We start from the raw sequence: 14,077 nt of genomic DNA, 5'->3' as shown, positions 1-14,077 counted from the left end.
CCTTTTGCATTCATCTGTTCGAAGTGTTCCTTTTCACATTTTCCCCTCCTGCATGGCTGTATTAATTAGGAAAGCATGTCTGATACTATTATTTCTGGCTATGGTGTTTAACTTTTAAAAAAATGATGCTCCATTTAAAGAGCTGTAATTACACAGGTTAACATATGTTATGTCCCATCAAAGCTGTTGTCTGAATTATGAGCAGTTCAGAACGGGTGCTCAGCAAAAGCTGCAGAAGCACTTTATTGGTTTGATTCATGTGATTGCTTTTACCTTTCCCGAGTCCTGCAGTGAGCGATCTAGGGATGCTTCTTCCCACCTTTGTAAAAACAGGCTGCATGCTTAGTGTTTTTAAGATTTGAGTAGTATCTGAGAGAAAATCGTTTATCTGGACCTAGATTAACTCAGGTGAAAGTGAGGAGTGGTCTGGGAGGGTGCACTGGAGGTTTCAATCGGCAGTGGCTTTATTTTGCTCTGCTGAAGGATTGATGTCGCGGAGTTGACTTAATGCATATATCCATGGGTTAAATGTGTTATCTATGTCCCCGTGAGGCTGCTTCTCCGTGGGCAGATCCACAGGCTGTTTGCTGCCTGTCCAGATACAGAAGCAGAGAGCTGATCCTTGCAGGGGTCTGGTAGGTGTCCAGGAAAAGCCCCAGCTTGCTGGGGATGAGCCGGTGGTGGCCGGGGCCTGTCCTTTACCAAAAGGTGGCAGCTCGTAGTCACAAAAGAGCATCTCTCAGGGAACTAGCCCTGCCATTGCCTTTCTTTTACAGCAGTGCAGGCAGCAAGGGTCTCTTCTTTATTTCCACTGTGTGTACAGGGCACAGTAGACTTATTACGTTAAGGATTTATAAGCATTGAGATACCTATATGAATTGGGAAAGTACAGAAAGCGTACAAGTGTGGTGAAGTTGCCCAACAAAGGGTTTTCTTTGCAGTACTGCTTCTGGTATATTGTAAGATCTCCACTGAAACTGCAAGGAATTTGGTTTTAAAACAATTTTTGGAGTTTGTTTAGTTGAAAGTATATGAACAGAGCAAATCGACCCCATACTAGGTCACTGAAATCCTCAAATGGAGCAAGGAGTGGAAAAACACTCCCTTCTCACATGTCTACAAACACATTGATGCTTGTGTTGTTCTTTGACAAACTATTTATATAATGAAGTTCTTGTTTAATTTCTCTCCATCCACTGTTGGCAGAACTGCTCTCCAATTTCCAATAACATGGGATTGCTTTGTATTTAAAACAAAAATAAAAGCTTTATTTCTGCTATCAAAGTTGAAATTTATTAATCTTTAATTTCTCTCTAAGCACATTGCATGCAAGTTGTTTGCTCAGATGTATGGAATGGGAATGAAAATCGATACATCACCATGTCTTTTTTTCACACCCTCTGTTTCTCCCACCCCTTATTCTTTTCCTCTAAGTAGTTTTATAGTTGATGGCTTTTTTGAATTCATTGTTTTGTGAATCTGAGTTGTTTGTTCAAAGCACTGTGTTGGCTTTTTTGCACTTGCTGCACTGTCTAACTGCAAGTCCATTCACACATTTTGAGAGTGGTCTAACATTTTTTTTTTGGTAACAATTGGACTTGAAATAGCCTGGTGTTGAATGTTTAGGGCAAAACTCTGTGATGTTTGTTAGAGACTGAATTCTAGGCAGCCTTGCAAAAATTTTAAATATATGCTTTTAGGACATAAACGGTGTTTAGCTCTGACTAAGCAGAGATATATTTATGAGCTTGGGGTAGGTTTTGTAGCTTGAGCTACCTTAGTTGGGATGGTGATGCATGATGTGTATTTATTATAGGGCTTCACTGGTTATTTGTCTGTGGTTTTTACCACAGGAGAGCTGGGTTTAAGTTTTAAGAGTGGACAGGGTGATAGTTCAGGAATTAACTTGAAGAGAGGTTATGTAAATATATAGATGTCACCTTCATCAGGCTTGTGCTTGCTTTTCTGAGTCTTGCCAATTAATGGATATCGAGATGTCCCAACAGCAGTCCCTTGAGCTTTTAGGACAAAAGAGCTTGTTTGGAGTGAGTGACAGTGGAAGTGGAATAGAGGGGCTTCATTCTGTTATAGGTTCTGCCTGAGGTACGCTAAGAACAGGTGCTCTGGCGAGTCCACATAGTCCAGTTTGACAAGACCAGCTCTGGTATTGCCTGTGTAATGGGAAAATGATCTGTCACTGCAGTGAGGGTATTGATATGTGTTGATGTGGCTTTTGATCTGCAAGCCTGTGCCACCATCCTGTAGCTGGAGTCCTTCTCTGAAATGAAATCAAAGAGAAACATTAATTTCAGCAAACAGTTTACAAGCAAAAAGCTTTTCTGGTAAGTGGCTCTGAAACGTTCTCTTCCAGAGCTGGTGGGAGCATTCCAAGTGCGGGGAGGACATTGGGAGCACCAAGTAGTTGCCTTGGCTGCTCTCTTTATGACTTTCACTAAATAATATGCACTTGGGTATCTCAGAAGTGAATGTAGGTGTGTAGCTGTATTGCTCCATAGATTAGATAAATTCACAGTGGTATTTGAAGCAAAGGCTCTCACTTGGGCTGGTATTTTAGTGTTTTTTTTTTTTCTCCCACTGGGAGAGCAGTAAATAGACTGTAAAGATGGGACTAGAAATTGAGGTCATGGTATAATATGCAAGACCTCTTTTTTTTTTTACCTTGTTTACTTTATGCCAGGCTAAGTATTTCGTAGCAAAAGTAAATTTTTTGTGCAGTCTGTGAAATAATTAATGGAGAGATCCTGTTAAAAATGCACTGGCCAGCTTCCTTATTTTAATATTAATAAGACAGGTTGCTACAATAAGATTAACTCTGCGTGGTGTTTGTCACTGTACTGCTAAAGCAGTCAAGTCTAATGCCATTCCTTCTTGAAATGAATCCCCAGGAGAGCGGTATTTGTGCCGTTCTGAAACCTCTAACCAGGGAAGTTGCACTGTAAATGATAGAAAATGCAGATTTCAGTCTGGGAATCCCAAATCTGTCTTGGGCCTTGTGACTCTCTGGCTGCTTATGTGAAGTGTTTTAATGTTGTTTATACATGTGTTTTCTCTGCTGTAGTCGCTAATATCTAATTGCTTGGCTCATCATGTTTAGGGACGACTTGGTAATCACATCTGTATGGTTTCATAGTCCAGAAACCTCTCCTGGTAGGGGCAAGACCATCTGAACCATGCAGGTTAGGACTGCAGTGCCCTAGGATGCAGTGCCTTTTGATTTGGGGTCAAGGAGCTGAAGGCATCTGAGGAAAAAGAGAAAAGAATGACAGTGAAATTGGCACAAAGGAAAGACCATCCTTTTTATTTATTTATTTTTTTTTAAAGATGAATTTGTGCCTTTAAAAGGAAAAGCCCTTTACCAGCCCTATGCCTCTGTGATTTATAGCATGCATTTATCTGAACCACAGAGCAAAGGGAAAAAACCTGTAATCTTGATACATTTTGTTATGTGACCAGAACAGCATTTTTGTGCTTATAAATAATATGAGCACTCATTGTATTAGAGGCCCTGTCAACTGAGGTGATACTTAGGTTAAAACAAGCATTAGGGGGTTGTTTGGTCACGGTTATAGATATACTTCTGCTGAAATCTGAGCTTAAGGGAAGACTAAACTCTCTTCATTTTACAGTCTGCATATTTAGTTCAGGATCCAAATTGAAATTACATTCAAGCTTTGCCTGCCAACTGAATCTTTATAAGGTTTTATTGGACATGGAAGTCTGTGAAGCAGGGATGTGCATATGTTTAAATATCATCATGGGCTATGGGTCCAAATATCTGCTTAAGTGTTTTCTTGAAAACAGTCATGTTTAAAGTGGAAATTTAAAAAGCCTACTTGAAAGATATATCTTGGGAGTCCAACAACTGGAAGATACTTTATTAGCTGGTGAATCCCCATTCTAAATAACCAGGCCTTCACAGTTCTATATTATTTCTGCTTCTTATGATATGCTGTAGTAAAAAATTTGGAACTATGGATTGTGTTTATTTTATGTACTTTCTGTAGACTGGATGAAGTCAGCAGCTCAGCATTACATTAAGTGGTGTTACTGGCATCAGAAGTAAAACAACCCATGTCTTCCTCCCCTTTTAATTTGCAATCTGCAGGAGTCTTAGCTGAAAACAGAGAGAGAAATCTGGTTGTAAATGTGAATGATCTCTTTGTGCAAGAGGCTGGGGGAAGCAGAATTCCCTTCGTGTTCCTTGGGGCAGAAATAGGACAGAAATGTTGTGCTTGCTTTTTGCCACTGGCCAAGCAGAAATTTCATCCAGAAGATGAAGGTCATTGTTGTGTGGTTTTTGGTGTGTGTGAGGTTTTTCTTTTTTTTTTGTTTGTTTGTTTTTGTGTGTGTGTGGTTTTTTGTGTGTTGTTTTTTTTTTTTCCTGCAGCAAAAGGGAATTGGGACAAGATGAACAAAAGGAAACTCTTTGCTTCTTCCTTCTTCCTTCCCAATTAACCCTGAGAAAGACAAAACAAGGCAAGACAGGAGGTGCAACTTTAGCTGGGAGTGCCTCTGTGGACTCCTGGCCAGTGTCAGAGGGATGACTCTTTCTTTTCGTCTGTCCTGCAAGAAGGGAGATGCTGGATGGAGAAAAGAAAATAGCTAGATAAGCAGAGGCCCACAGCTTTGTCCGTATATAAGGTATTAATTTACAAAATAGAGTCACCACATAGAGCCTGCAGCACTTTGGGGATGACACTGGAGGAGCTAAATCTGTTTTTTATGTTCTTTGACTTATTAGAATATAGTAAAAATGTGATTTTGCCCATCTGGGTAACATGCTTGCTGTCTCGGGAACACTGTGTCTTCCTGGGTACGGAAAATGAAATATGGGAGAGGAGACAGCTCTCCGTCTCATAGCTGAGAAGTTGATATTTATTCCAGACTTTGGTACTTGTTTAGGCTGTTCCCAGTTCTGTATCCTAAAAGATTACAATTTCTCTCTACAGCTGGAACTCACTTCCTTTTTTGGGGATTTTTTGCATCTTTGGTTTATTTGTCTTGTGTCGTCTTCACTACTGAATGATTTGGAGGGGTTGAAGCTAACATAAAACATTTTGGTCTTCTCTTCTGCTTTTAGTGTGAAGATGATCTGCCTAACAGCCAGAAAGGTCCGACTGAAATAGCACCTGAATACGGGCCAGAAGACAGAGTAGATGTTCGCTACCTTCAGTGCTTAAATGGCAGGCTGAGGTTCCAGTGGCGGAGTTTGCATGCTCAGCACCAAGAGCAATGCAAACTTTTGTACAAGGTAAATGATTCTTCTCACTCACTATGGCATTGTTTATTATTTAAAAGCCTTGTCAGCCAGTGCTAAATGTACAAATTATTCTTGTTTGCTGCTTCTGCGTTTTCTGTGGATTAGATTGGGTTACTTTAAATATAAATGTCCCCACCTTTCCCCAGTGGGGCAGAACTGTGAGTGTTTGTAAGGTTTTAATTGTTGTATAAAAGTCTCTCTTGCAGGCTGGCACATTAGTCACTTCTGCAAACATAGGCTGTCTCAATTTTTCTCAGAAAATGCCTGTTAAGGGCAAGATAGAGCATTCTGGTCTCACAGACAGGAAGTAGTGATTCAGAACTGTAAGTTCTTCAGAAATGTGGATTCAAAATATTGAGCATGGATGTTGAAAGCAATAGCAGTAAAATAAAATGCAGTTTCCCTTTCTGAAGAACCAGGGAACATCTGAGCAGAACACAAAATCTACCTACTTTTAAATCGGGAATCAATGGTGGTCTCTACATTGCTGAGATTCCAGTTCTGTTCCCATTTATGAATGATATTTATATGACTGTCTGAAAATAACAGACATCTGGAAGCATTATGTCTGCTTAGGATGGAAACAGCCTGCAGTCCTGAAGGTGACAGTGGTGGTGACTGCAGAGACAAATTTAAAAAGAATGGTTCTAAAGATAGTCCTAAAAGTTATTCAGTAATGTTTTCCTTAGGCCCCCTTTGTCCATTCATATCTCTGCAGGTAACTTATACGGAGCCAGTCGGTATTGTACCTAGAACCTTCACAGAAAACCTTTTTGAGACTAAGAACAGTTTTGAGACGTTTCTTCTCAAAGAACAACATTTGTCAGAAAATTATCAGAATCGGAACAAGGGGGTTTTGAATGAAGATGCCTTCTTGGTTTTAATCCTGTGACTGACAGAGCAATGCTGAAAACTGTAATGAGGTTACATTTTGTTCTTTACGTGAATTGATTGCTAGGAAAGATGTCTGATTGACAGCCCTAGGGAAAGATCAGCTGCTGTGTGTGCAGCATCCAAAATAACCTTTTGCTTCTCGTTGCCCACTGATCTGGAAATGAACATAGCAATTCACCTTAAGTGCAGGTACGGTCATTGGCTTTTGCACCGAAATTACAGATAGGGATGCTATTGGGAGAGGTGGCTTAGTGATGTAAAATTCAAATGAAATGATTGGCATCTTCTCCACCTTGATAAGTTACCTCTATTTAAGATATGCTGATTTTTATAGTAGGTGCGGCAAATACCTCCATAACTCATCATCAGTGCTCTGATTTATGTAGTACTTGGCAGTAACAAATCATTAGGCAGCTTCAATACCTCAATGTGCAGTTAATGAGACCAAGGAAGAATTAAGAGCAGGTTGAACCTGGAGCCCTGAGTATAAACAGATACTCTCAGTGGCCCAGATCAGGCACTGAAATGATGAAGAGATGTGCTGCTTGGACAACGTGCTAAACTTGTTGACAGAGAGATGATGACCTCCTGTGGGGATTGTACCTTGAAATAAACTTGGACTTCTTTTCCTCTGTGGCTCTCTGAGGAAAAATGTTTGCTAAAGTTAGGACTGTTACAGTCAGACAATTATAAGAAGCAAGTTAGTTATGTTACAGTTCCCTGGACCATGATTTCCAGAGTCTGGAAGAATAATCAGAAGGGAGAATGTTTCTCTGCTCCAGTTTCCCAAAGCTGCCATTACTGCCTTCTCCAGCAGTCATCACTGGACTAAATTACCAGCAATAAGCGGTGCTGGTGATGATTCTTACAATCAGACTATGTTCTGCAGCATATGTAGAGGGCTGCCATCACGGATGTATACATAGGAGGATAGAATGGAGCCCAGCTCCTCTGTGTGTGATCACACACTGATATTACGCATACTCAAATACATACATGCAACTGTGGGAGTTCTGTTCAAAGCTGTAATAAAGTGCAGTGCTCTGATTTATATTTTAGTCCAAATTAAAAGCAGGAAAACTGAAAGGTAAAGTTGACTTTGGAAGGGACTTCATTACAGTGCCACATTAATGTTAACACTTATAGTAACACAAAATATAACATACTTATACAATGTAAGAGCTGCATAAACAATAATTGATATTTTCTGACTCTTCATAGAGAAATTGTCTGTGCTACTGCATTAATTTTAAGACTCTTAAACTAGTCTGTGTTAGAAGACTGAGCTGATCCAATATGACCTCTATATGAGCTGCTCCTTTTCTCATATAAACCACAAACACAGTATGCAAAAGGCTAATGAGTGTTATGTTTTTTAATTATGCTGACAGATTTACAGAGGACTTTCTCTACAAAATGATAATTATGGCTTTTACTCGCTCTGTTTAATAACTTAACAGGTTATGTATCTCAACCGTGGAACAGTCTTATTTACTGCTGATCATGAGCTATAATTTTTGCCGAGTAGTGGCGGCACTTCCACAGATTTCATTCTGTGACTCACACAGGCTCTAAAATACCCTATTCTCTATTTGGGCCTGAGAAAAACACATCACACTTGGAAAATATGTTCTTATTCAGGAGATGACTGCTTTTTTTTAGCATGGTTATTGCTACTGGAAGTAAGAATTGTACACAGGGGATCCAGCGAGAGGCTCCCAGGATAGTCAAGGACTAGCTAAGGTGGGCATGACCTCCAGTAAGAGGTTGAGGGAGTTGGGCTTGTTTGCTCTGCTGGAGAGGAGGCTGAAGGAGAGGTCACCTGGTGGCTGCCTTCAGCTATTTAATGGGTATTTACAAGGATGGTAGTTACAAAGATGTATCCATGGTCTTCTCCACAGTGCCAGAAGACAAAGGGAAAGGGGCCACCGATTATAGCTTGGCAGGTTCAGATGTGTTAGTAAAGGTGTCTCTGGGATGATGGGCAGCATTGGAGCAGGTCACCAGAGATGCTGAATGGTCTCCATCCTTGGAGGTTTCCAAGGCTCACATAGACAAAACCACAAACTGACGCTGGCGATAGTCCTTGTTAGAGCAGGAGGTAGGAATAAAGACCTCCAAAGCTCTTTTCTGTTTCTACGATTTTTGTGAACAAATTCTGAATTGCTTGAGTGATCAGGGCCATGTACTTTCAGGTTAGAACTAATGACTCCTGTCTTAATAAAATACTACTGTATTGCCTGAAGAAAGGGTAAGGGAGCAGTGGGAAGGAAATATGAGGGAGAAACACACAAAAATAAATGGCTGTTCTCTCTCTAAAGTACACAAATTATAAAGGAAACTGATTGCTGGGGCTCCTGTCTACTCTGTCTTGCCCACAGCCACTTCAAGTCAATGGTGTGAAGTTCTGCAGTAACCAGTGCAGGTTAATGGAGAGCGAAACCTCCCTGGAGCTGTTTGTGTGTTGGGAATTGCTTGTTAGGTGGTCTGAGTGGCTGTCCCTCTTTGCTGGTTCTTCTGAAGAGCTGCTTTGCAGTGCCTCCAGCTCCCAGAAGGCATGTTGAAGCTTACAGTCACATGCGTGTCCTGCTGTAGGAGGAAAGCTTCCTCGGGGAAATCTTAACCTCTCTGTTGCAGAGGAATTTTGCAACCTGAGGCTACGAGCTGTTGAATAACATTATAATGGCTTCTCAACATAGACAGGTTGGCCTGCTTTGAAAGTGTGATACAGTAATACCGTTATAATTCCCTTGGAATTCCTGGTGGTACATATTTACCTGATATACCTTCAAATATACGGAAGTGTGAAGGATGAATTACTGTTTTAAGGCACGCCTCTTGGTTTCTTCTGTTCTGTTTCTTCCTCTTTCTGTCAAGTGCCAGAGGAATATCTGTCTGTCTGGGTTTTGATCTCTCTTGAATTCATAGGGGAGAGCAGCTGTTTTTAGTTAGGCTTTGAATTACCATTTTGCCTTAAAAAATGTGAATGAGAAGCCTTGCATAGTTTCAGAAAAAGAAGTTAGGAACCTGTATATTTTGAAACTGGCATTGCTTTTTGGGTAAGTTATGTGCACTTTGCCACAATCAGCATGGGAAAAGAAATAGAGGGACAAGGGAGTTTCTGCAAAACTGATGGATTTCATGTGGGTGTTTTCAGCTGTCCTCCATCCACTAAAAGGCTGGGACAGAAATTACACCTGAAATAGAGTAGAGTTAGATTGGATTCAGAAGTGAATTTAGTTAAGAAGGTGAACATCTGATTGTGGTCTATATGTATAGGTTAGTAGGAATAAAATTACATTAACAGGTATTCTTGATGATAGAAGAAGAGTGCAACATAATTGGCATTATCAGATCATGGTAAAATTACTATAATGGTTGTAATATGCTTGGAATCTGTAAGAGCAAGAGTTATATTCTGTCAGTAAGAATGTGAAGCAGCACTGCGAAATCTCCTATGAATGGAGCGGTTTCTTACGCCTCCTCTAAGATAAACAGTAGAAAATAATATGTATTACAGTGGATTGGTCATATCTATATATATCTGTTGTAGTAAAAAAGAAAAGGATAAGGAAAAAAAAGTCTTGATCTCTGAATAACAGAGGGCAGAGACTGGTGCTTGGTGATTACCTCATTTTCAGTAATTTATAAGTGAGTTAAACTGCAATTGTTGGATACATCTGCTTCTCGGCATGAAGAATCTACCATGTTACTCTGTAAATTACTACATTGGTTAATTATATCTTTGTCTTGAGAGATTTGGTTTGAAAACCTTTATTTTTTCCTAAAGCTAATTTGCCATTAGATCTCAACAGCTCATTCTTTAATGCAGCAGAAGTTCTTCCTGTTGTGCGAGTGTGTGTGAGCTATGAATAAGCCTCCTTCTCATCTTCTCTGTTTCAGTTACAAATACTGAATTATTCCAGTGTTGTCTGGTTTCAGAGGGACACCTTATTCCTCTGTTGTGAACACCTTTAGAGTATTTATCTTGGGCTTTAGCCAGTGATGCTGCTGCAGCAACACTCTTCAGAAGAGAGGCTGAAATCCATCCCTGGTGCTGGAGGCCCAAAGGTTTGGCAGCCAGAGTTATGCAAGAATGCAGCACGGAGAGGAGTGGCAAGTAGAAAGGAAGAACATTGTGCGGGGAGGTGCTCTTTTATTTTTAAACCCTCATAGCTCTGTACATGTGACAGATGGTTGTCACCAGAAGTGAGTTTTGGGAAAAGAACGCTAAAATATTCTGAAGTTTCACGGAAGGGTTGATAATTACCTAGTGCCTGTCAACTTTAAAAGAGCTGTCAATACCCAAGTGTATGATAAAGTTCATATTAGAATAAAGGAAGAAACGCAGGAAACATTCTGTGTCTTCTGGCAGAAATATTAATGAAATATGAGCGATTGTCTGACAAATGTGCACTGCTATCTTGTTTGGCAGCTGCAGTTATTACAGTAACAAAGGGATCAGCTCTGAATAGGAGGAATTGCTTTTTATAGTTCCCTTGACTAACTTGGGAGGCTTCTTCATTAAGTAATTGATGATACCATCACCAGTGCAGCTGGGACAAGGTCCCAGTAAGTGAAAGCCAACAATATATAGCAGTAAAAAAGAAACTTACTGTAACTACGTATTTTCCTGAAACTAAGGAAAAAACTAAAAACCACTTGTAACTGCTGGTTCTCATCACCATTCTAATCCATGCAGCAATTAGATGGGAGCTAATGATGTTGTTGTTAATGATCTTGTCCTTGTACTGACAAATACCTTTTAATTTAATCTATTTCAGATCCATTTATTCACTAGTGGCTCTCATATGGACCAGACTCTTGGACATTTTTCTGTCACAGAAACAGATCTCATTAGACAACCGGAGAACTACAAACAGGTAATACTTCTCTTGTAATTCTTGAATGCTTAGTAAGCTTTACACACACATTGTTCAGCAGAGGACTATACTCCTAACATTTTTAAAAATTTTGTTTCCAATAGAAATAAGGGCTTATATATCGAATTGTCAGTTTCTTCACTTGTATTCACCAAATGGTTTCTTCCAGTTTGATAGAACATAGACATAAAGGTGTTAGGCTAAATTTTGTACAAACTGGTAGACAGGGAGTGGAGAGAAACTTGAATGAAAGTGCCACTGAAGAAAGGGCTTGTAGAATAAAATATGCTTGATCAGTTGACTGACTGTTGTTGTATGCTACCAGTAACCACACCTGGGACAGGTAGGCAGAGCTTCTGTCTCTGGCCTTGCCTGAGCAGCTTGTCAGTGAGAACATGGAGAGACCCGATTTATCTGTCCAGGAAAACCAAAGCAAACCTGATGATAGCATTCATTAGTTCCAGAGATGATACAAGTTGGTTCCCTTTTTGGATGGTAGTAAGGGGCTTTATTTTGAGAAATATTTTAGAAGCGCAGAGTGATTGAGGTTGGAAGGGACCTCTGGAGGTCACCTAGTCCACTCCCGTGCTCCAAGACTCCACAGCTTCTCTGGGTCACCTGCTCCATGCTCAATTATCATCACAGTAAAACAGTGTTTCCTTATGTGTCATCATGAAATCGTAGAATCATTTTGGTCGGAAGAGACCCCCAAGATTGAGTCCAACCATAACCTAACTCTGGCACTAAACCATGTCCCTAAGAACCTCATCAACACGTCTTTTAAACACCTCCAAGGATGGTGACTTCCACTTCCCTAAGCAGCCCGTTCCAATGCTTGACAACCCTTTCTGTGAAGAAATTTTTTCCAATATCCAATCTGAACCTGCCCTGGTGCAACTTGAGGCCATTTCCTCTTGTCCTATCACTTGCTACTTGGAAGAAGTGTTCGGACAGAACATCCTAGGACAGCATCATTTTTCCTAGAGTGCTGTTTTACACTTAAGTGTGTATTTCTGTTGCTCTCAAATACTCAATTATCATAGATGTTTCAGTTTATTATTTGAAGTAGTACAATTCACTTGTTTTAATATAATATAATATATTTGTTTTACAAATCAGTTTGTAAAAGTTCATTCTATATGAAACTGAAACAAGATTGAAACTTCAAGCTCAGCCCTAACAAAATCAATATTTGGCAAATTTCTGCAGACTGTCCATGTCTGTTTACTCAAAATATTCTTTCTGCTGCTGCCTTAAAAACAGAAGTGGGCATTGTAAATACCGTGCACAAAGAAATTCAGATAAGTAGATTTGAGGATTAGAGATAGTCTTATGTTCAAAGACCCTAAAGTAAAGTCCACATTAGTTAGTCTTTTGTTAGTGAGCATTCCTTGGATGAATGGTTTGCATCCGGCCTCTTGATAAGGTTCAGCTGTTTTGAACGTTTTCCTAGAAAATTACTGTTTTTCTAGAGCAAAGGGCTGAGTCAGCTTGAGATTTCTTTTTCATTTTGGCTTCACAGTCCCCCTCCTATGGTTTGCTTAGCAGCTCAGAGCACACAGCAGCACAGTCCTCTGAAGCCTACGCTTTGTAGTCTTCCAGAGCTTAGCAAATGTCCAGAAAGGTCTGGTGGGCTGGTACTAGAAACTTCCAAGCTGTGTAGAAGGACTTTACAACTACCTTTTTCTAAAGCCTTACCCTGGATAGGTCACTGATCTGTTACAGTAAAGCGTAACGATACTCTAATAAAGCCTATTTGGCTTTGATTGTGCTGTTAATGAATCATTCCAGGAGCTTTCTTTCTTGCATGGAGATCCCTTTTTCTGGATGTCTGCTTCAGGTGTGCTGTGCAGTGGAGGCTCAGGATAAACTGGAAGGAATCTTTTTGTTTTAAACGCTGTGGTTAGGTCAAGTGCTGTAGTTAAGGAGGCTTAGTGGGCAGCTGTGTTCCTTACTTAAAATCTGTGGGGTCTTCATTGCACCTTTCCCCAGCTTAAACAACAAATACAAATAACAAGGGACACCCCTTCAAAACAAGGGGAGGGACAGAGGCAGGGGGCAGATCTTTTCTTCAAATAAACTGTGGGTGGCCAGAGGTTCCATCTCCAGTTTCTGGGCTTTAACAGGTGCAATCACAAATAAGCTCCAGTGCATGTGTGTTGGACATTCTTTTGTCACTTGCTGCTTGGACTGGTCCAAAATTGGAATTGTTTGTCAGCCTAATCAGCTGTGAAATTCTTAACCTCTGGAAGCTTTCAGACCTGTTCAAGAAAAGGAGTTCCTCTGAGCTGCTCTCTTATGCCTAAAATAAACAGGGAAGAATGCAGGAAATCATCACAACACTTCAGTATATGTATTTTTGAGAAACTTAAAATTCTGATTGCCATAATTTGAGCAATCTTCATAGCTTTTGTGTCCCCTTACCCTTATTTTCCAAAAGCAGCTTCCAGAAGTCATATGCTCGGTATGTATGAAGAGCCCAATGTAACAAGGTGGTATGGGCTTGAAAAGGCAAGGCTATTTCAGTGTCAGTTTTCCATATGGATATAATATTCAATCTGCAAAGTGAGGCTTCTTTGCAAAATACAATAAAAAGCCTCTAATTTTCAAATATCTTGATAAAATTTAAGTAAATTATGCATATTTGAATAGCTTGGTTTTCAAATATTGGTGCAGATGGCAGCACTCTGCCAAATGTTTTTTCCAAAAACTGTGAAATAATTTTTTCTCTTTAAGTAATGTGACATTTCTGTTAACATTACCTCAAATAACAACGTGCTGCATGGATCAATAAAAAGAGCAAGCATGTCAATATTATGTCTTACTGTAACGCACCCCTATTGGTGAATGCTGCTTTGAATTTCTCCTCATGTTAGGCACCCTTCAAAGGATGGAAATGCAAGGTGGATCGAAGTGTCAAAAAATTAGCTATCACAGAAATTACATGGGGCTGGTTTTATTGAAACTGAGAGTTCATTTTCATCAAAAATATCCCATAAGATAAGTTGCACTGACCTCT

General features: G+C 40.0%; 1 protein-coding gene across 1 annotated transcript in view; it reads left to right on the top strand.

Moving 5' to 3' along the window:
* TEDC1 (tubulin epsilon and delta complex 1) overlaps positions 1 to 14,077 on the top strand; it is a gene marked incomplete at its 3' end in the record, with an annotated part of 66,861 nt that overhangs the window by 13,402 nt on the left and 39,382 nt on the right. The window contains exons 4-5 of the mRNA XM_080348790.1: positions 5,102 to 5,272; positions 10,960 to 11,058. Coding sequence (XP_080204916.1) covers positions 5,102 to 5,272; positions 10,960 to 11,058 — 270 coding nt within the window. The remainder of the gene's footprint in view (positions 1 to 5,101; positions 5,273 to 10,959; positions 11,059 to 14,077) is intronic.

This window comes from Nesoenas mayeri (genome assembly GCF_963082525.1).
Source record: "Nesoenas mayeri genome assembly, chromosome: 8".
Lineage (NCBI taxonomy): Eukaryota > Metazoa > Chordata > Aves > Columbiformes > Columbidae > Nesoenas > Nesoenas mayeri.
Note: the sequence above shows the minus strand (reverse complement) of the source record. Positions and strands in the feature narration are given on the sequence as shown.